The sequence below is a fragment of the Epinephelus fuscoguttatus genome, linkage group LG20, assembly GCF_011397635.1.
Source record: "Epinephelus fuscoguttatus linkage group LG20, E.fuscoguttatus.final_Chr_v1".
NCBI lineage: Eukaryota > Metazoa > Chordata > Actinopteri > Perciformes > Serranidae > Epinephelus > Epinephelus fuscoguttatus.
Genome location: NC_064771.1, coordinates 23133953 through 23154398, shown reverse-complemented (window position 1 = coordinate 23154398; position 20446 = coordinate 23133953). Strand labels below are relative to the sequence as shown.

General features: G+C 40.5%; 1 protein-coding gene across 4 annotated transcripts; it reads left to right on the top strand.

Moving 5' to 3' along the window:
* Nucleotides 1–1174: 1174 nt before the first annotated feature.
* Nucleotides 1175–20283, top strand: LOC125881046 (myosin light chain kinase, smooth muscle-like). Of its 4 annotated transcripts, XM_049563957.1 has the most exons (19): nt 1207–1308; nt 5518–5603; nt 6020–6187; nt 9230–9376; nt 9518–9670; nt 9767–9910; nt 10323–10376; nt 10462–10592; nt 10685–10841; nt 10956–11267; nt 11360–11459; nt 11561–11764; nt 12762–12979; nt 13649–13772; nt 14706–14858; nt 15891–16020; nt 16194–16275; nt 16452–16592; nt 19632–20283. In XM_049563957.1, exons 3-19 carry the CDS (start codon nt 6022–6024, stop codon nt 19835–19837), a joined length of 2622 nt encoding a protein of 873 aa, XP_049419914.1. In that variant the 5' UTR covers nt 1207–1308; nt 5518–5603; nt 6020–6021; the 3' UTR covers nt 19838–20283. The 4 variants fall into 4 exon arrangements, with proteins under 4 accessions (XP_049419916.1, XP_049419914.1, XP_049419913.1 ...); XM_049563959.1 differs by lacking the exon at nt 5518–5603 and having other exon boundaries at nt 1175–1308; XM_049563956.1 differs by lacking the exon at nt 1207–1308 and having other exon boundaries at nt 5463–5603.
* Nucleotides 20284–20446: the final 163 nt, after the last annotated feature.

Below are 20446 nucleotides of genomic sequence, written 5' to 3'. Positions count from 1 at the left end.
TGTGATGCACAGCTGTCTGAGTGAAACTTGTTGTTTACAGGTGGTTAAAGTTATCAAATGGTCACAGGTAGGTTTAGGCAACAAAACTACCTGGTTAAACATCTTGTTTTGGGTTAAAATAAGTACGTAACATGTCACAGGAGTGATGTAAGCCTGACATGGAGGGATCTAAGATAGATAACATTACGTTCAAACAGCACTGACTTTTGGTTTCTCATGGGAAACCATCAGTGATCTTCTGGCTTAAAGTCTGTGTTTGTTTGACCCATACACCACCATCACCACTCGCTCACCCTACACAAACTTACTTACTTTTTATACTTTGTCAGTTGCTCTGAGCATAAAATACTGTTGTGTATGGGTCAACCCAGTCTCACTCCAAAGTTGGCGAAATCCGGAGCTTGGTCAGTGACTTCCAGGGTCATACACTGGTGTAAAGATCACCCTTTCACTTCGGCATGTTACACAGCTGGTTGCCATTATTGTTTGATGGTCCCTAACCACATCTGAGGAAAACACAGTGGGACAACAACAAAAGTCAAGGCAGCGGAAGTTTGAGTTGGGTGGATGGGACTTTCACCCTGGAGGCCGGTGTTCACTTCCCCCCACCTTGTAAAGCCAAACCCTGTTCTTTTTTCCTAAACAACCATGTGCACATGTTGACTAAACGTAACCACGTCAAAAAAGGCCACATCACAATGTTGTACCGACCATTTATAAGTGCGTTTATTTTACAAGAGACTGTATGCAAACAGTAAATTTCCTGTGAAAATTGAAGTGTATTTTGAAAACAGACAATGCATGTAACAGGCAGAACATACATGACACACTACATGATGGATTCCTGGTCGTCTTTCACGACGTGTGTGATGTCATCTGGTTATTCTTGTACTATTTTTATTATTATTACTATTATTTCAGTCACTGTGTCTGTTAATGTGCCAGCTGAAATGTAGTTGTAATGTAATGTAAAAAAGCACCACCAGATGGCGGCAGGAGCTATATTTGAAGTATCATTCGCAGACATGCAAGTCACTGAATCGTCCACAACCAAGTTCCTGCAATTTTTTCACAATAAAAGCCTTTGAAGGGATTCTCTCAAGCGAAGTTATGATTGGGCTTTTAATTTGAAAAAGATACAGGAAGTGAAGAGTTTGAAATGGCGGCGCGGTGCACTAACCTTATCAAGGCAAACGGGAGCGGATGAAAGTAACGTTATAAATGTAAATAATACAGAGGGAATAATAAATAACGGCCCGTTTATGATGTAGTCTGTTTCAAATGAAGCTGGTAGCCTCTGCAGTTGTGGTAAGTAAAAGCCCTGACACTATTTTTTAAATTGTATTACCTTATTTCTGTCTATGAAGAGGTAACAGTGTTTGCTAGCTTGATGCTAATGGCAGTACTCACCGGTGTTCTGGGTTGATAAAGTGTCTCTGTTGTTTCACACCATCATTTTCCCCTTCTTACTCTGTGTGGTAACATCCCTAGAGAAAATATCAGAAACCCTGGGATGTTGTTGTTGCACAGTTGTCTACGGCAGCATATATCTCTGTCTTTCTATTGGTCAAAGCGTTTACTATGACACGCTACACGATTGATGTAGCGTGAAACGATGGATTATCACGTACGGCACTCATTGTCATTCGCTGCGTCAGGCTAGAATCGGGCTCATACCGAGCCAGCTCTATTTAACAAACCATTTGGGAGAATACCTAAAACTTGGTTATATTAGATTTATTTGGGGAATGAAAGAGTATGTTAAACAACATGTCTGATTGAGACAAAGTTGAAGGCCCATCCATCCTGCATCCATTTTCAACCACTTACTCCAAGCGGGTTGCGGGGGAAGCAGGCTAAGCAAAGTAATCCAAACGTCCCTCTCCCCAGCAGCGCTTTCCAGCTCCTCCTGGGGCACCCCAAGGTGTTCCAAGGCCAGATGAGACATGTATGATCAGATGCACAAACCACCTCAAATGACCCCTTTCGACTCGAAGGAGCAGCGGCTCTACTCCGAGCCTCCTCCGGATGTCCGAGCTCCTTACCCTATCTCCAAGGCTGAGCCCAGCCACCCTTCTGAGGAATCTAATTTTGGCCACTTGTTTCCACAATCTCACTCTTGCAGTGAGATTGCATGACCACAGGTGAAGGTTGGGATGTATGGACCAGTAAATTGAAAGCTTTGCCTTCCGGCTCAGCTCCTTCTTCACCACCACCAAACCGCTGATCCATCTCGTGCTCCATTCTCCCCTCAAGACCCCGAGATACTTGAACTCCCTCGCTTGAGGCAGTAACTCTCTCCCAACCCGGAGTTGAAGTTGAAGGTATTTTAAAAAACATTCAGGGCTGGAGCCCCTGAAGCCACCCCTCGCTCCATGACTGGAGTGCAGTATCTGTTTTTTTATTAATAATTAGCCTTATTTTTTTTCTTACTGCGTCTGTTCATGTGCGTGTTAAGCAACATTTGTGACTTTAATAGAGAGCTTAGAAGTGGGTAGAGTGAGTCTTTGAGTCTTTCCATCAGTGAACAGTTTAAAAATAGCTTTGGCTGATGCCTGGTCCATCAGTCGTCATGCTTTTAGTGCCAGGGGAAATGTTTGTTTTCTAAAGTAAATTATGTGCCTCCCACCATATGGTACTACTTACACAACTGCATACCAGGCCATGCAAGTGTTTCCTTACATTCCTGCAGTGACAACTATCAGGTGGAATGTGTCCATTTAAAACCACAACATAACAACTCATTTGCTTGAGGGCAGCTTTTAGAAAACGTATTATGCAAACATTGTAATTGTTGTTGATGTTGAAGTGTGTTGCACAATAATTATTTGGTGTTTTTCTTAATAACTATCAGCCACAAATGAATTAGATGTTAGTTCCATATTTGAGCTAAACTGTAAAAGCAGCAATCATTTGTGTCGTATACCAAAGCCATATATTGATATACTTGTACAGTCCCATATCAATATGTGTTTGTTTTTTTAATCAATATTATGTTTATTAACTTCATTCATTCATTCATTCATTTTCTAACTGCTTCTTCCTCTTGGGGGTCGCGGAGGGGCTGGAGCCTATCCCAGCTACATTGGGCGAGAGGCAGGGTACACCCTGGACAGGTCGCCAGACTATCGCAGGGCTGACACATAGAGACAAACAACCATTCACGCTCACATTCACACCTACGGACAATTTAGAGTCTCCAATTAACCTAGTCCCCAATCTGCATGTCTTTGGACTGTGGGAGGAAGCCGGAGTGCCCGGAGAGAACCCACGCTGACACGGGGAGAACATGCAAACTCCACACAGAAGGGCTCCCACGCCCGGGATCGAACCGGCAACCCTCTTGCTGTGAGGCGAGAGTGCTAACCACCACACCACCGTGCCGCCCGTTTATTAACTTTTTTTTTCAAATATAAATAAGTAAGAAGCTTTATGGAAACATACACTGCTGTAATATAATTTAATTTAATTTAAAACACAGACAGTAAGGCAGCAAATATTTGCTCCTCCTGTCACATGCCAGGATGCCCTGGGCATAGCAGTAGCCAAACTATATGCTATTCCTGCCTGTAGTGTGTAATTTTCATCGTTCTATGTAAACACTGTTCATTTCACAATATGTAAATTGAAAAATCAAAATTTTTAAATATATTTAGTCAACGTGTATTTTGACAGGGGCTCATACTGAGACTACGGTCTCTATCTACTTTTGTACCGAAAGACAGAAAAAGTTTGAATGACTGTAGGTGTATTTCAATTATTTTATTTTATGGGCAAAATGACTCTGGTTGGTTTCACTCTATAAATATAACATGTAATCATGTTTACTTGAGATTCAACAGCATTCCCACACATTTTCATAGACAAAATTTCAAAACTTTGTCCACAACTTTTTAAGGTCCCATGATATATCATGATATATATATATATATATTTTCTTGCCCCAGTTGCCCAGCGTTTTTCCAGACATGTCAGATTCAAACTCTATTCAAACATAATTTCAGCTAGCTAGCATAGATGAAGAGAGAGACGTGACGCAGGGAGAAAATGAAGAAATGTACATGATGGTTAACAAAATGTTGTCACCCTTCAGGCATATTAGATATATGTTATTTTGACAGCAACAAAAAAACTAGATATACCATTATAATTATTCACAGAAGATTGTGACAATTTAATTACACACATCAAATTTTCATGACTTTTCCAAAACTTTAAATATTTTTTTACCGATTCTTTGACTGTTCCAGGCCTGGAAAATGTGATTATGAAATTCCATGACTTTTTCAGGGTTTTCAAGACCATTGGAACCCTGGTCAAAGGATGCTAAATAAGTTTTAAGTAATAATGTAGATTGTGCTTGGGATCAAAGCTGCAGTTTGTATTAAAGAATTGTCTAAATTTTCGTTTTACGCAATATGCTAAAGTGTAACTTTCCTAAATAAAAATATATATTTTTTTGTCAAATGACATTAATTACATAGACCTGACTAATCATGCTTTGAGAAGAAATAATTTAACATTTTGCTCCCTGGGGTCCAAAAGGACCCCTGTCAGTAGTCCCTGTATTTTAAGGGACAATACATTAATATGTACATACGTGTGTACATATACACGTACAAACACACATCAAACAATATATAAACATTTCATATGTTGTGTATCTAAACAAATAATAATGGTTCATAGGCTTATTACACTGAATAGCACATTGACTAACAAATAAAATAGAAGGGTCAATTGCAAGCAGACAACCAGTTACCAAGAAAAACGAATACAATATATATATATTCGAACACTCCATATTAAGATCCTCCTCATTATAGGATTATTATAATCTTTATCTCTTTGAGGGATCCATTAATTTGTCAGCAACTCCCGTACATATTGGGTCCAGTTTGACCATAATTTCACAAATGTATTCATTTAATATACAATATTATACATTATTTATTTCAATATTATCTAGTAGTTGTATACATTTAAATGTACTTTATTGATCCAAAAAATGAAAACAATAAATGAACAACAATCCATGAAATTCACATGTTGTAGGATGTGGGAAAAACAAATTCCAGTCAGTGAGGCTTTTAAAGACAGTCAGCAAAACTGCTTTTCAGAATAGCAACAGAGATAAAGAAGCTATCTCCTCTCCGCTTTGAATATGGATAAGAGACAACCAGTCTGTAGTAACCATCAGGCAACAAAAGGTAATTGAGAGCACACCTTGGAGACACACCCAGCCAGCAGTCACTATTATTCTCATTTAAATAGAATTAAAGGTGTCTCATTTACAAGTAGATCTTACTGTTTGTGGTCACATCGTCCCACTCAAAGAAACTCAAATCCCTGGAAGTCCACAGTTTTACAGAGTCACTTCAGTGATTTCTCCCCAGGCTGTCTGTCTCACAGCAGTGTCAATGCGTGAAGAAGGCTGCCCTACAGGTTCTACTTGATTCCTGCGGCGACTCTGGCAGTGTTGCTCAACCTTTGTGACTGAGTGTTTCCTGGGAATAGATGTTTACAGCGGGTAAAATGGAGAGAAGAAGCTGACAGTGGGAATCTGTGTGAGGACAAGCAGATTTTATGAAGAGAGCCACCAGGTAAAAAATGCTCTGTATACTTTTCTTTTATCAGTATCCACCTCTGTTTCTCTTCAGCTGGAATGTTATGTCTCTCCCACACATTTCCTACCCTGTCTCTGTGGCTTATTTTCTATCACATGTGTCTCTCTGCGTCTGTTCTCAGCGCAGGGGGACAGTGGGGGCTGGATATGTGTGTTTTTAATTGGCCTTCCGATGAAAAAGCTGTTTCCTGTGTACTGTGGGGCCGAGGGTGGGTGGTGATTTCAGGGGCTGACTGAAAGCAGAGGCTCCTCCTGTTAGCATCTCAGACAGGATGTGTGAATAGAGACTGGGTGACTCTTCAACACATCAGCTTCACACACACATATATATTGAGTGCAACCTAAAGAGAAAGAGCAGGCCTGACTGATGACTGAAAACTCATTTCTACATAGGGATGGATAAGGATGGCGGCAAGCCAAAGACCTTTGTGTCTACTTTCCGGTTGGCCCTCAAGCCTCAAGCCAGAACCTTCTGTGTGGAGAAGAAGAAGGAGGATGGACTGGACTCCAGTAAAAGGACATTAATGGGAAATAACAAACTGGGTGTCTCATCAGCAACAGGTAAAGACCATGAGAAAAGCAGGACAGTTGCTTTTTAATGTGTCAGTGTTAATGCTAATGGACTAGACTCATTGTTTATTGTTGCAACATGACTGGAATGTATTCATAACATTTATCACAGTTACACCCTACACAGAGCCTCAGCCAGTAGCGCATCCACAAAAGCTTCCCAGGGGTGGTCAGATGGGGTCAACTAAATTTCAAGAATTATTATGCTGCTTAAGTATACAGGCTAGTTTAAAACTAAGGAAATTGCACGTTGATTTCTTATTTTACAGTTAATTTTACAAATGATCTCCATAGACTAATGCCAATACAGTAATATTCTGACTTCCACAACAATCCTTTTTCAGTGTGTTATATAACTCTACACGTCCGAGGTGATTCATTGTACTTCAAATGGGCTAGTTATCCTTTTCCTCACAAAGACAAATAAAGCTTTAATTCAAGCAGCAAAACATTTACTGGGAACAAGCCATCTCATGTCTAAGAACACCCCCACACACCCCCATCCGCCCTTGCAAGTCACTTATGCACATATTAGGCATATGTGACTTGCAAGAGGGGAATGGGGGTTGGGCAGGTGATTGTATCGGGGGTAGTTGGGAGACATTTTCCTTGAGGGCTTTCTTCCAGAAAGGAATCTCTTAATTAAGGTCAGGGGGAAAAGTTGTGGTTTGAGTTAAAATGAATAAGTTCTGTCAGTGAAGGCTTTCTACACAAAAAAATTCTCCCATGTGTGTATCAGGGTGGTCATGCCCCTCCACTCTGGCCACCCCTTGGCAGCACCCCTGGCCTCAGCCTTCTGCAGGCACTTCATGTTTTAATTCAAAGTGTCCTCATACAACCTTTCATATAAATATTTGGGCTGTCAAATGACTATTTTTAAAGTTGCGATTAATTGCCGAATTTAAATAGTTAATCGTGATTAATCGCACTTTCAACTCCATGTTTAAAATTCCATTATTTTGCATTTGCAGAGTGTCTTGATTAGGGTACATTTAGATTACTTTTAGATTAATTTATTTCATATCATTACTGCACTGCTACAAGAAAATTATCTAGAAACTATGACTTAGAGGTAGGAGACAATTTCAGAGTGCTTACTCTGTGAAATACAGTGATTTTTGTTTGTTTAAAGATTGCAGAAAATTTGAGAAATATGCAGGAGTTCATGTAGACCTACAAACCGTGCAGCACATTTCAATAAAATGAATAAGAAACAAAAATACTTGATAGCTTGATTAACTTTGAGGTTAGTTGAAAACTGAGGGACACGAGACTGATTAAAGAAAAACTGATGAATCAGTAATTGTTGTACTACGACATGCCCCAAGCATCTAACTAAAATAAAATTCCTCACCATAAATGGTCTGCAGTCAGTTGCTGCCCATTTAGCAAGCACTGAAAACCCTCCTAGATTTTGCACAAGGGTCCATGGCTATTCGAACACTCCAAATAGTGCTTTGCAGGCTTTGCTGACGTCAGCAGTTGCCCTCTGACAGCAGTCGATTAGCTGCACCTATGTTCAGCTCGTTGGTGGTAGCCTCAAACTCACAGTACTTTGTTGATATTTAAATTTTGTCAGACAAAAGGTACATATTACTTTTGACATGTCCACTGAGCTGCCTGGGTTTTTTTTGTGAAATGAGCTATTCAGAATCTTAGTCATTATTTTATTTTATTTCATGTCATTATTGTCCATCACTGCAGCATCCGGAGGCAGGAAGCTGCTGCAGTGGCTTGACTAGAGTACATCTAAGGGACAAAATTGCAGAACATGATCAATACCCTTGGACTTGGAGTTTCAATCTTTAAACTACTTTATTATTGTACTCCTGTCAGCACATTGGTCATGTGGTTGCAGTCCTCAGTTGCATGGATTATATATGAATTGTGGTGCATTACTTTTCATAAACGTATGACAGGCTCATAAGAATAGCATGTACATGTGGGCATTGCAAGGTAGAGCTTTGATCAGGCCCAAAAACAATCAGGCTCGACCCTTCATCATGAACATGCATAGTTTCTGTACAAGCACGACATGAGCCTGATCCAGAACAGCAGTTTTGGATGGGATTGAAAAGCAGAGTTTCCACTGTTAAATAAATATTTACAAGCTAAGTCACCAAAACTATTTTCACTGTAGTAACAGACATTTGTGACATGGGGTGGGATTGTATATAGTCTGTCCTTTTGGTCATTCAGAGCAATAGCAGCAGAAGCTCTGGGTGCTCAGTCTGAGGAGATGGAGGAGAAAGTGTTTGTTAAATTCATAAACATATGCCATATCATACATGTATGCCAATCATGTTTGGTGGGGAGAATTAAATCCTTAATGCTTTTATTGGTGGGAACAAATGAACATATTCTAAATAACAAAAGGGATGCGTCTCCCCACCCCTAAATCTACACCTGTGAAAAGGCCTTTCGGGAAAAACAGGAGGACTGGTATCTGTTAGAGTATACATACATGTAATTATATGGTGAGCTCCCTTGAGGCTTATTGGCTACTTCTCAAAATATTTATTAGGGTGCAGCTCTATATACGACAGGATTAAATGCGCTGTTTTCGTAGGTACTACTGTTGTCAGAAATGTCCTCAGGCACTCAGAGTGACATGCACTCTGCCAGGCTTACACACACACACACACACACACACACACGTGGTGGGAAAACCTTGAAAACAACAAGTCAAATTCCCCACGCTTGCACTCTTGCAACTGAAATTGTTGCAGCAGAAACAGCAACAGGTAACTGATTAACAGAGACGTAATGCTGCTCTGCCTGGAGGCAACACAGATGAACACCACACACCCACATCACTCTACAGTTTCAATATTTTCATTTCTCACTATATTTGCATGTACCACATGGTGCGTTTAAAGTTTGATCAGTTAAATCATGCCTGGAGTGGAAAGGCCCCGAACCTTCCACTGAAATATTTGCTAATGACTTTTCCTGATTGGTCAGTGGTAAAGGAAACACTGGTGTACGCAGTTTATCTGGAAATGAGCTCCATTGTCCTGAACTTCTCCTCAGAGTCCAGACTGAAAACCATCCAGGCACTTGAATCGCCTCACTTCAAACAACCACTCAGGGACTGCACGGTCTGTGAAGGAAGTGATGCTACTTTTCAAGGTGTTATCACAGGAAGCCGACCTCTGACTACTTCCTGGCTGCACAATGGTAAATGTCTAATTAACATACCTTCAAAATGTCTACCTCTTGTTCATTATAAGCAAGGATTGAGTCACAATATCCATTATTTAGAAGGAATTTTACAATCCTCAACAGTAAAAACATGTTTGCCTATTGTTATGCTTTTAGGTGAGAGGGTGAAATCAAGTAATACCTCCTTCAAAAATGACGTTGCCGGCCTGGCTCTGACTCGGTGTTCCCGGAGAGATGCCGGGACGTACACCTGCATAGCTGAGAATACAGCTGGGAAACAGTCGAGCAGTGCTACGTTGCGCATCACAGGTAAAGCAGGGGTCGAGTTAGAATTTATTTGTCCTTAAATGAACCATATTGAATTGATCTGTGTACGGTAAACCTGTTTCCACTCTGTTTTCAAAGAAAAAGCAACAAAGGAAATTCCCAGAACAAGCAACCATGAGTCACACAGCAAGGTCACGTCCAAGGCTTCACCCCCCAAAAACACTCAAATGTCTCCAGCTTCTAAGGGGACAAGCAAACAGAGAGAAAAGGAAGAAAAGAAAGGTAAATTTAAAACTTTTGTTAAGCTTAATAAAAACAGTTTGTGATGTTACACCCCCTTTTCTTTTTGCTTTTCTTCTTACTACATGTACTTATAAAAAAAATCTGTTGAAAAAAATGCAAATTAATGGTAAATATGAGGGCAGAGAAGCAGCAAAAACACACATAGTGACATGTAAAACTGTATGACATGCATTTTGTTCACTTCATAAAACATACAGGCTGTCTTTAACCTTCTTTCACCTGTTGCAGTGTACACACAAATGTTTGTGGTTAATGGTGCCTGCCTTTTCATTCAAGAGTGCAATGCATTGGCTGCTGCTGCAACCTAACATGACTGCTCACATGTGATTGGTTGGATACTTTTTAAAACTGCCTATAGCAGCACACACCTGAAGTCCACCTTCTCCTTCAGTCTCAACAGGTGGCAGAGATATCAAACCTCAAACAAAAGTCTCCCCTAGCAAAGGTGAATAGAGGACACTACAACATGTAAGCTTAAATTTTGATGGCATTTCAGTTATGCTTCACTGATGGAACAAACTTCTCCTCAGGGCCTCCTGTGGAGTTTGTAGACCCACCGGAGCAGGTGGAGGTTCGAGTAGGACAGCAGGCCCAGCTGCACTGTAAGTTCAGGAGCAGCTCTGTCCCTGTGGCCTGCTGCTGGATTTGCAACAAAGACAAGGTAATAAAAAACAGTCCAAGTTGTTAGATGTTAGGGTTGTTCGATCCATTGAAATGGCAGTAAAACCTTATGTCTTGATATGTATTCGTCAGGTGGTGAAAGGAGGGCCGAGGATGTCTGTCCGCAGCAGTGAGACACACAGCAGTGTGGAGATCTCTCAGGCCTGTCCAGAAGACACAGGCTTGTACACTGTCATAGTACAAAACAGAAAAGGCTCTGCACAGCATACCGTGTCCTTCAGTGTCATAGGTGAGACTTACTTTGGTCAACAGTTTAGTATTTAGAGTTCTCCAATGAGTGCTCAGATATGAGCCCAACAAAGCAGCATGAGTAGAGGTATTTTGTTCCTATATTTCTCCTCAGACCGGCCCGAGCCACCAGCATCCCAGCCTGTTATTTCCCAGCTGTCCGCTCAGTCCCTGGTCCTGTCCTGGACGGGTCCCAGCTACGATGGAGGCACAGCAGTGCTGGGCTACAAAGTGGAGGTCAGACCAGAGGGCTCGAACAAGCCCGAGAGCTGGACTGAACTAACAAGCCGATGTAAAAGCACATCCTATCACGTCCGCTCAGGTCTGGAGCCTCTGGGGCAGTACCGCTTCCGTGTCAGGGCATACAACTCAGCAGGGGTCAGCGAACCAAGCCAGGAGTCTGAGATTGTCAAGATGGTGACCACAAGTATGTGATGTGTTGGTAAAATGTTTGAGAAGAGGCTATCTGTCGGGAGGGGTGTGCTTATTTGTCACCTGCTGTGTATTTTTTTATGTTAGAGGCAGAAAAGAAGGAAGATCCTGGGTCGTATATCACAGTGACCATTGACACCACACATAAGGCCAAGGACGACTACAATCTGCATGAGAAGCTGGGAGTGTAAGCATCGAGTCTTGTATTTAAAACAAACTTGACATTCTCATGTCAAACAAAGTAAAGTTCTAATGCCTCTTATTTGTTTTGGATTGAACATTTTCCAGTGGGAAGTTTGGCCAGGTGTTCCGGATGTCCCACAAAGAGACGGGTCAGGTGGTTGCGGCAAAGTTCTACAGAGGCCGAACCTCCAAGGAGAGGGCAGCAGCTCGCAAAGAGATCGAACTAATGAACAGACTCCACCATCCAAAACTGGTCCAGTGTTTGGCTGCCTATGAAACACGCTCTGAGATGGTCTTGATCATGGAGTAGTAAGTAACTGAGGAGTGAAAGTTGAATTTGATCAGTAAAATTATTTTGTATCTGTTGGTGGGAAGTTTCTTCTGCTGATGTGTGATTTAAGGTTTTTTTTTTTTGTTTGTTTCTGTGGACTGTGAATGAAGTGTGTTTACCAATGATGAAATCAGTTTATTTAAATGGAGTCTGGTGGGTTTGGCGGTAGCGATCTTGGGGCTGTTTCTGGTTAAACAAAAAGGTTGTTAGACACTTAAGATACTAATCTGACATTAATCTGAGCCAAACAGTGGCAAAAGCAAGCACTTTTATTGGATGGTGCACCATTGCCCTGAGAGGTTAATTGCAGCCCGTTTCGTGGCTGCCAGCTGCAGCCCTTTCGCTTAATACTGGACCAGTTTAAAAATCATTATTCCCATTTGTCATTTACATTTTTATTTTACATTTTCACCACAATACTCCTGTTCTTCTGTAGCTTCCCTGGCTTCCTGTTAAATACCGTGTTGACTTTAAGATCTCACTCCTCACCTTTTAAGGCAATCCCCAACCTAGCTCCCCTGCACCTCTCTGAGCTCTTGCACATCCACACCCCCACCTGCACTCTCAGGTCTTCCTCTTCCATCCACCTCACTGTCCTGCCAGCCCGGGTGACCACCATGGGGTCTAGAGCCTTCAATTGCTCTGCTCCCCGCCTCTGGAAGCCCCCCTCCACTTTCAAACCCCTCTCTTTTAATAGCCTATTCAGATTGACTCCCTTCCATTTGTTGCTATGTTATTATTTTTCTGATTTATTTTTATGTTACTTTATTCCTTATCTTGTTGACTTTATTAATCTGTTCTTATTTTCTCTATCGTTGCCTGTAAGGTGATGTCGAGTGTCTTGAAAGGCACCTATAAATAAAATGTATTATTATTATTTAGACACAAAAACATGGAAAAAATATGGTCTGGGTTAAAAATACCAAACTCACGCTTTAAGGATTGTTTTTGAAACCTGTGTTACTTGTCGCCCAGTATTGCAGGCGGGGAACTCTTTGAACGCATCGTGGATGAAAACTTTGAGCACACGGAGCCCACCAGCGCTCGCTACATGCAGCAGATCCTGGAGGGCATGCAGTACGTTCACAAGCAGAAAATCGTCCACCTGGACCTCAAACCAGAGAACATCGTCTGCGTGGACAACGCCGGTACAAAGCTGAAGATCATCGACTTTGGCTTGGCTAGTGAACTGGGTGAGTTTGCTTTGTTTTTTTTTTTTTGTTTTTTTTTATAACTTTTTCCACTGCTCACAAGTGACCGTGAACAAATCACCCAGTGTGTATTCTCATGACAAGTTACAATCTAGGGAAATCCAGTGGTCCTTATAAGGTGCCAGTCAGTGCTGTGCAGCTTTGTGTACTCAGCCTGGGGAATAAAATATTTCCTGTTATGGTTCATATGAATACATATAAACAAAAATCTTGGCTGCATAAAAGTCTGCATCAAGTTCAACTGAAGTAAATATACTTAACTATTTTGCCAGCCTCTCAATTTGGCCATGTTTTTTATGCTGACAACAACACAGCAATATCTACAAAGGATCAGACATTCTTATAAATGCAGAAATACCACAGATAACATCAAGAAGTGTTGTTTCTAAATTCCTAGATATCCGCAATGCCCATTAAACAATAACAAGTCCTTAAATAGACAACTGCCTTAACTCAATACATGCCGCAAAGCCTGTGGAGCCAATTCAGGCAGTAAATTTGGTGACAATCCAGAAGCTGCACCCCCAGACTGGGTGGTCTGTTTAGAGTTGACTGTAGCTTTCTGTAAATAGGCCAATACAAACAGACAAATGTAAAACAGTCAGGGTGATGTTTTGAATTTCTGCTTTTTACTGTTATCCTGTTCTTCAGAGGAGGGTAAACCCCTGATGGTGATGCATGGTACACCAGAGTTTGTGGCCCCTGAGGTGATCAATTATGAGCCTGTGAGCCTGGAGACTGACATGTGGAGCATTGGAGTCATCTGCTTTATCTTGTAAGTCAAACAAACGCTGTAGTAGTTTAGACTAAAGCCACAGTAGCATACTCTAAAAGGAAAAAAATGGCAATGGGGATACTTTGTGAAAATGAAAACAGTAACCCTAGAGGGCATATTAGATTTTTCATTAAGTGTGGGACAGAAAAAGGATTTAAGTGATATAAATGATATAAATGCCTGGTGTTTATTCTTAATTCATCCTTTATCTATAGATGTCAACTATGGCAAAGTCATATGAAGATAGTTAAAAGTTAAAGGAAATCATTAACAGTTTAGTTCATGCCAGTTTAATCGCATGAAACCAAAATTATTCAACAAATGCAGATTTGGCGCCATCTGCTGGTGACATTGTATAACTATAGTGCCCTATAGCATTGATTCCCAACCAGGGGTTCCTGGTGTAGCAAGTCCACTCACTTTTAATTTGCAAAAACTTCAATAACAATTTGATTAGAAAATGAATATATACAGTATATACAATTACTGAGTCAGCTGTAGCTTGAACAGTGTGTTGCGGTGGGGATTGTATGGAAAGTTAGTAAGTGAGCAGAGAGGTCTAAACAGTTAGTGTGAAAGTTATATGCAAATGCTGAAAAGTAGCCAAAATGAATGGGTATACAGGTAAAATAGTTACTAAAGTCACTAGAAATGGCTGAATATAAGTGATGAATATGCAGTTGAAATAGTTAAGTTATGGCTGAATGATTGAAAAAGCTTATCGTCTAGCTTCTGCCACTAGTAGTGCAAATGCTACCAGTGTGCAAAGTTTCAACCAAATCCAGCAGTAGCTCGATGGAATAATAGACTGAAGACAGTTCATTTACCCCTTTAGGTCAGTGTTATAAGTACTGTATTTCCCTATTTAATGGGTACAAATCCTGTCTGTGCAGAAACACTGTGTATGTGTTAATTTATTGTTTTGTGTCCTAGGCTCAGTGGAGAGTCTCCCTTCCAGGGGAACAACGATGCTGAGACTTTTGCTCTTGTGACTTCTGCCCGCTTTGAGTTTGATGAGGAGAGTTTTGAGGACATCTCCGATCAGGCTAAAGACTTTATCAGCTCCCTGCTGAAGAAAGACAGGAGGTTGGTCTGGTTTTCTTTAGATCTCCTTTTATAAATGGTGATTATGGTGCATAGCAAATTCTCGCCATGATTACCTATATGAGTGATTCTTCAACTGTTGTGAAAAAGAAACACATTTTTATGTTTTTATTTGGTCACACTTAAGTCCAAAAGGAACATACAAAAGAAAAAATATAGATAAGTCATTATTTTAAGTGTGGCTTTTGCTATATTTCCTTTGTCCCTGAGCCAGATTTTGGACATTCAAACCTGCTTAATTTTGAATTTCGTCTTGATCTTATATCAACTTCAACTACACATGACACATAAATCACACTTAAATGTCCAAATAATAAAAAACAACATTTTATATTGTGTATTTTATGTGTATTCATTGTCATCGCTAAACTGGACAAAAGCTTGGCTGAATCACCGTCTGTTTTAAAAGTGTGAGCCACTGGGACGGCACAGTTTCACATTTTGTCAGTGTGTTATGTGTGCGACCCATCACCAGGAGATTTCAAAAGCAGCAAATAGCAGTTAGCGGCACACTTAAGAAGGGCGGCCTAACATATCATGACTTTTTTTTTTCAGTGAGACAAACTGTCACTTCCACAACAGTCACTTTCATCACTTCGTTTATTGTGATGGAAAAGACACATGGTGATGGAAATGCCAGTGGTATTCTACTGAAAATATTATACCCATACATTTCTCTAAATATGATGTATTATTTAAAAGTTTCCGTACCAAATGGATCATAGTTGGAAAATGACCCATATAGATATGCTAACAAACTGCCTGGTTTCAAGAACCTCTTTGTGATACAATTAGAAAGTTTCAAGCTCCTATGAGAAGCAGCTACAAGAGTATTCTCTCCAGTTTATAGTATAACATTATGGGCAGCACACTCCTTGTGACATTTATCAACCTCTGAATATGAATCAGGGAGAGTCTGGGTTTTATTCAAGCAGCAGATATTTCACGGCTGCATCACAGTGAGCTCAGATTTAACAGCCTTTGCTTCCCCCTCTCTATCCACCTGCACTCTAGATGTAGGTTGTCATGTACTGAGGCCCTCGCCCACCCCTGGATGGTCTCTTTCACCCCACTGAACCGCAGACCTACCAAGTCCCTCAATAAGGGGAAGATGAGACGCTTTCTGGCCAGGCGCAAGTGGAAGGTAACTAACCTGAAAAATGACTACAATGCCGTTAGCCCAGCCTCGGACAGATGAACAATTTTCTTATCAGTGCTTCCCTGTGGTGACCTTTCAGTCCATTGTCCTGTTCAGACCTTGAGCTTGGTTATGAGTGTAGTTTGTCATCCAGTGCTATTTGTCCTTTAAACTTCTAGAAAACTGGCAAGGCTGTTTTGGCCCTACAGCGGATGGCTAATCTCTCTAACAGGCCAGACTCTCCTGGCAGCTCCTCAGAGGGTAAGACCGATAAAAAGACACGCACACACATACACACACAATGCCCTCCCATGTCCTGCAGCCACATACATATGGCAGATGACTCACACTTTCCGATTGTCACTTCAAGTTTACCCTTTTGTGATCTGTAAAGCCTTGTTTCCGTTTTATTCATCATCATCCTCCCTCTCATGCAGAGCCAGGCTGGAGCCAAGAGGCAGAGGAGGCCATCCAGTCGCTGGATAAGCAGCTCCAGAGAGAACCTCGCTTCCAGCAGGCCCTGAAGGACACCACCCTTCCCAAAGGAGCAACAGCTCGGCTAACATGCCTCATCAATGGTACAGTGACAGAACTGTGTTGCACTTCATTAAATAATGCCCTGCCATGTTCTATAAGGGAAGAAGAAAGACAACGCTGTCAGAATAGATCTGATGGCCGCAAGTCATTAACTGGCCCAACTTAAAGCTGCCATGGTTTTATGTTATATAGAGATCAAATTACTATATAATTTTGAAAGGAATTATTCATAAGGACGAATCCACAGAGTCCATGTTATACTTCCTTTGTTTAAAGGGGATCTATTATGCTTGTCCTCATTTTCTGTCATATATAAAATGTCATAGTGTGACGTTTGTATTAAACATGGCCAAAGTTTGTAAATGGATGTAAAAGCAATCACTGAGCATGAGTCTCATGCTTCAGACTGTTTTGAATGACCCATCTTTAGGTGGTTTTTTGTTAATTAGCTTTGCAGATCATTTGAAATAAAGGACAAAAAAAATTTTCAGATTTATTTAGTTTAATAAATATTGACTGTGTTTATTGACATATAAAGCTATAACATTTTTAGGATTGTGAAAAGTTTTTCTACAGATTTTAGCCGATAAATGCATATAGAGCATGTCCATTATGAACCAAAGCAACAGCAGCAACAGCCTCGTTTTCTTCCAACCATTCATCAAACTAAGTCCGCAGTAGAGATCAAATTAACAACAAATCCATCAGGGGCGATTCTAGGATTAGAGGTTTAGGGGTGCTGAGCACCCAGAGAGCTGCCCGGCCAGGCAAGATAAATTTTACTGTTTTGTACATTTTAACTCAATTTCATTCCCACATTTGTGAAAGAAAAGCACAACACTTTTTGGGAAAGTCTGTGACTAAACCATCAAATCTGATAAAGGTAATTTAAATGCTGAGGCACAGCAAAAGAGGAATGGATTGGAATCATAAAAGAAACATATCGTAACCCTAATTTCTGGGGGAAGACAACTCATTTTGATACAGCAGCTCCTCAACATACACATAAACAGTATGTATGTTTGTGGAGTAAACCAGCCCTCTATAGTGAGTACCAAAAATATTGTATTATTATTATTATTATTATTATTATTATTATATGTTGTATATTGTATTGTATTTGTTTTGTAAAATACTGTATTTTTGTTTAAAATATTACGTTCCAACCAAGTACTGTATAGTTTTGACACTTTTCTAGCTTGTTAAAAAGGGACATACAGTTTAAAAAAAAAAAAAATCTCTCAAATTTTAGGGGTGCTGGGATTCAATTTAGGGGTGCTTCAGCACTCCCAAAAATGGGCTAGAGACGCCTATGAAATCCATTTTGTAGCAGTTTTGTAGCCATCTGATATTTGCTCTGGCAATTACAGGCTTGCCATGGAAATGGCTGAGTAATATTTTTCTAATGTTGAGCCAGGTGTGCTGTTACACTGATTTGGACACATCCAACTGTTGTTTTTTCCACTTTTGCGACAAGCTTTTATCAGATCGTGACAGATTTTTTTAAAGGGTCTTCTGCTCCAGGCACGCTACTGCAAGTGTTTACATTATGTAGCCTACACTGCTACATGTAGTTACATGCTAATGTCAGGGAAACAAGTAATCTTGGTTGCAAATGTTGTTACATTGGATCATAATGCTGCTGGAACATTTACAGTTGAGAATATTTTGGTTTAGAAGCTTTTATTGGTGACGATGACTCACAGTAGGAAGTGTCGACAGAAAGGTGATCCAGGCGCTCCCAAAAAATATATAGAAAAACAAGGAAGGAAAAATTAAAAAGCCTTTTATTGTAGTGGCTAAATCAGAGCCAACATGTTTTGACTGTAGGTCTTTGTCAGGGCTTTCAAAACATACAATGCAGGTATGGCCCCACCTATATAATGGCAGAAACCAATCAGAGGCCATCACATGACCCATATAATGGCATGACAGCTGAAACAAATAGACAATAATGAAAAAATAACAAGTTAATAAAAAACAGAATGACATGAGATAAGATACCCAGAAGATACCCAGTCTTAACACAGGTTGCGAGAAAAATCATGACTCTTGTAAAGAATAATGACAAATCACATTGAACATTTGAAGTCTATATCCTCATTGAGACCAGGATACATAAAGGCATCCAGTCGATGGATCCAAAAAGCTTCCCTAAGTTTCTGTATTCTGTCACCCTCCCGACCAAAGGTTGAATGCCCTCTATGTGTAATAGGGTATCATTAGCATTATGAAATTCACTGAAATGTCTATCCATGGGGTATGTTTTTTTGTTCTACTGGTATATTTGTGCTCAGCAAGGCGATCCCTTAGGCGTCTTTTTGTACAGCCTATGTAGAAAGAGCCTTCCACACATGGACAAGTCGAACAGTAAATAACAAAAATAGTGAGTGCAGCTATACTCTATTACAATCATTCCCTGGCTGCAAGTACAATGCTACATCTAGCTACATGCTAACGTCAGGGAAACATGTTATCATGGTTGAGGATTATGTACATTTTTTCCCTGATTTCAGATCATATTCTTGCTGGAACATGTCTGGTTGAAGATTTTGGTTTAGAAGCTTTTTTGTGATATTTTTTTGTTTTTTGTTTTTTCAAAGTATAAAGTGTCTCTCTGTTTTTTGGGCGGAGGACTTAAAGAGACACTTAAACGGAACATTTCAGAGAGATGGTGAATACAGGTGTTCCAGCTCAGACAGTATGAGGAAAATGGTGTATGAAAACATGTTCTCGCAGAAAGTATGAAACTTGAAAATGAGCATAATATGTCCCTCTTTATTCTCAACAAAACATGGAAACATTGTGGTTTGATTGGAGGTTAAGTGCTGAACTATTTGTTTGTCATATACATAAACTTTCTGGAGTCTCTGCTGTGTTCTTGACCATGTTCTCACGGTAACAACAAGAGGGAAAAAAATGTGTTAACTTGGACAGAGCTAATCTACAACTTCCCCCATTTCTGTTCTTTGTGCTGAGCTAAGCTTACGGGCTGAAGGTTCATAATTACTGAACCAACTCTACTGTTCTAAACTTGGTGTTCGTCTTTTTATCTAACTCACTTACTGTCTAAATTCCAGGTTACCCACAGCCGGAGGTGAAGTGGCTTCAGAATGAGAAGCGGGTGTCTGAATCGGAGAGAGTGACCACTGAGCAAAATGAAGACGGCCTCTGCTCTCTGGTTGTGGCAGATCTGAAGCCTTCTGACTCCGGGGTTTACGTGTGCCGGGCCAGCAACAAGCTGGGGGAGGCAATGTGCTCTGCCAAACTGACAGTGAGGATGTGAACATGAAGAAAACCAGCAGAGGCAACAATTTTAAGATTATCTTCATTTGGAAGGAGACTTCAGAAGCAGACTGATGTGAATGGTTGGATAAAGCCTGGACTTTGACACATGTGAGCACACAGATGGACGGTTACTCACTGCCACACGAAAGGCTGCTCACACACAATTTCAAGGCAAAGTGGGTGCATTGTGTTCTTCTACCACATGCATACCCAGCGCCACCAGTTACCACAGTGCACTTAAGTCTGTATTCTTTTAATGCGTAGTTAGCATGTTCAGCTACTAATGCACATGGTTTTGTTGCACTGAAATAAGGTGATATCTTTGCTACTGTGGCTGAGCTCAGCACCGTTCACGAGAATTGTACATTTTGCACATTTTAATATCGTTCAAATGTAAATGGTTTTTAAAGGCATTAACATTAAAGCTGAATTTGAGAAAAATAACAGCTTACTTGGTTGAAAATTAATGTTTAAAAATAATTATGAAGTGAAGGTGAGAAAAGTCACACTGCAGCTGTTCAGCACTCACACCCATCTTTACGACCTGTTATTATGGATCCTACTGTGTGCTGTGATTGGTGAGTACTTGACAGGTTGACGCAGGGTG

Coding starts and splice junctions, on each gene's coding strand:
- LOC125881046 (XM_049563959.1), top strand. CDS start 6,022: ATGGATAAGGATGGCGGCAAGCCAAAGACCTTTGTGTCTACTTTCCGG. Junction 9,911..10,322: donor AGAAAAGGAAGAAAAGAAAG/GTAAATTTAAAA, acceptor CTTCTCCTTCAG/TCTCAACAGGTGGCAGAGAT. Junction 14,859..15,890: donor CTGCTGAAGAAAGACAGGAG/GTTGGTCTGGTT, acceptor CCTGCACTCTAG/ATGTAGGTTGTCATGTACTG.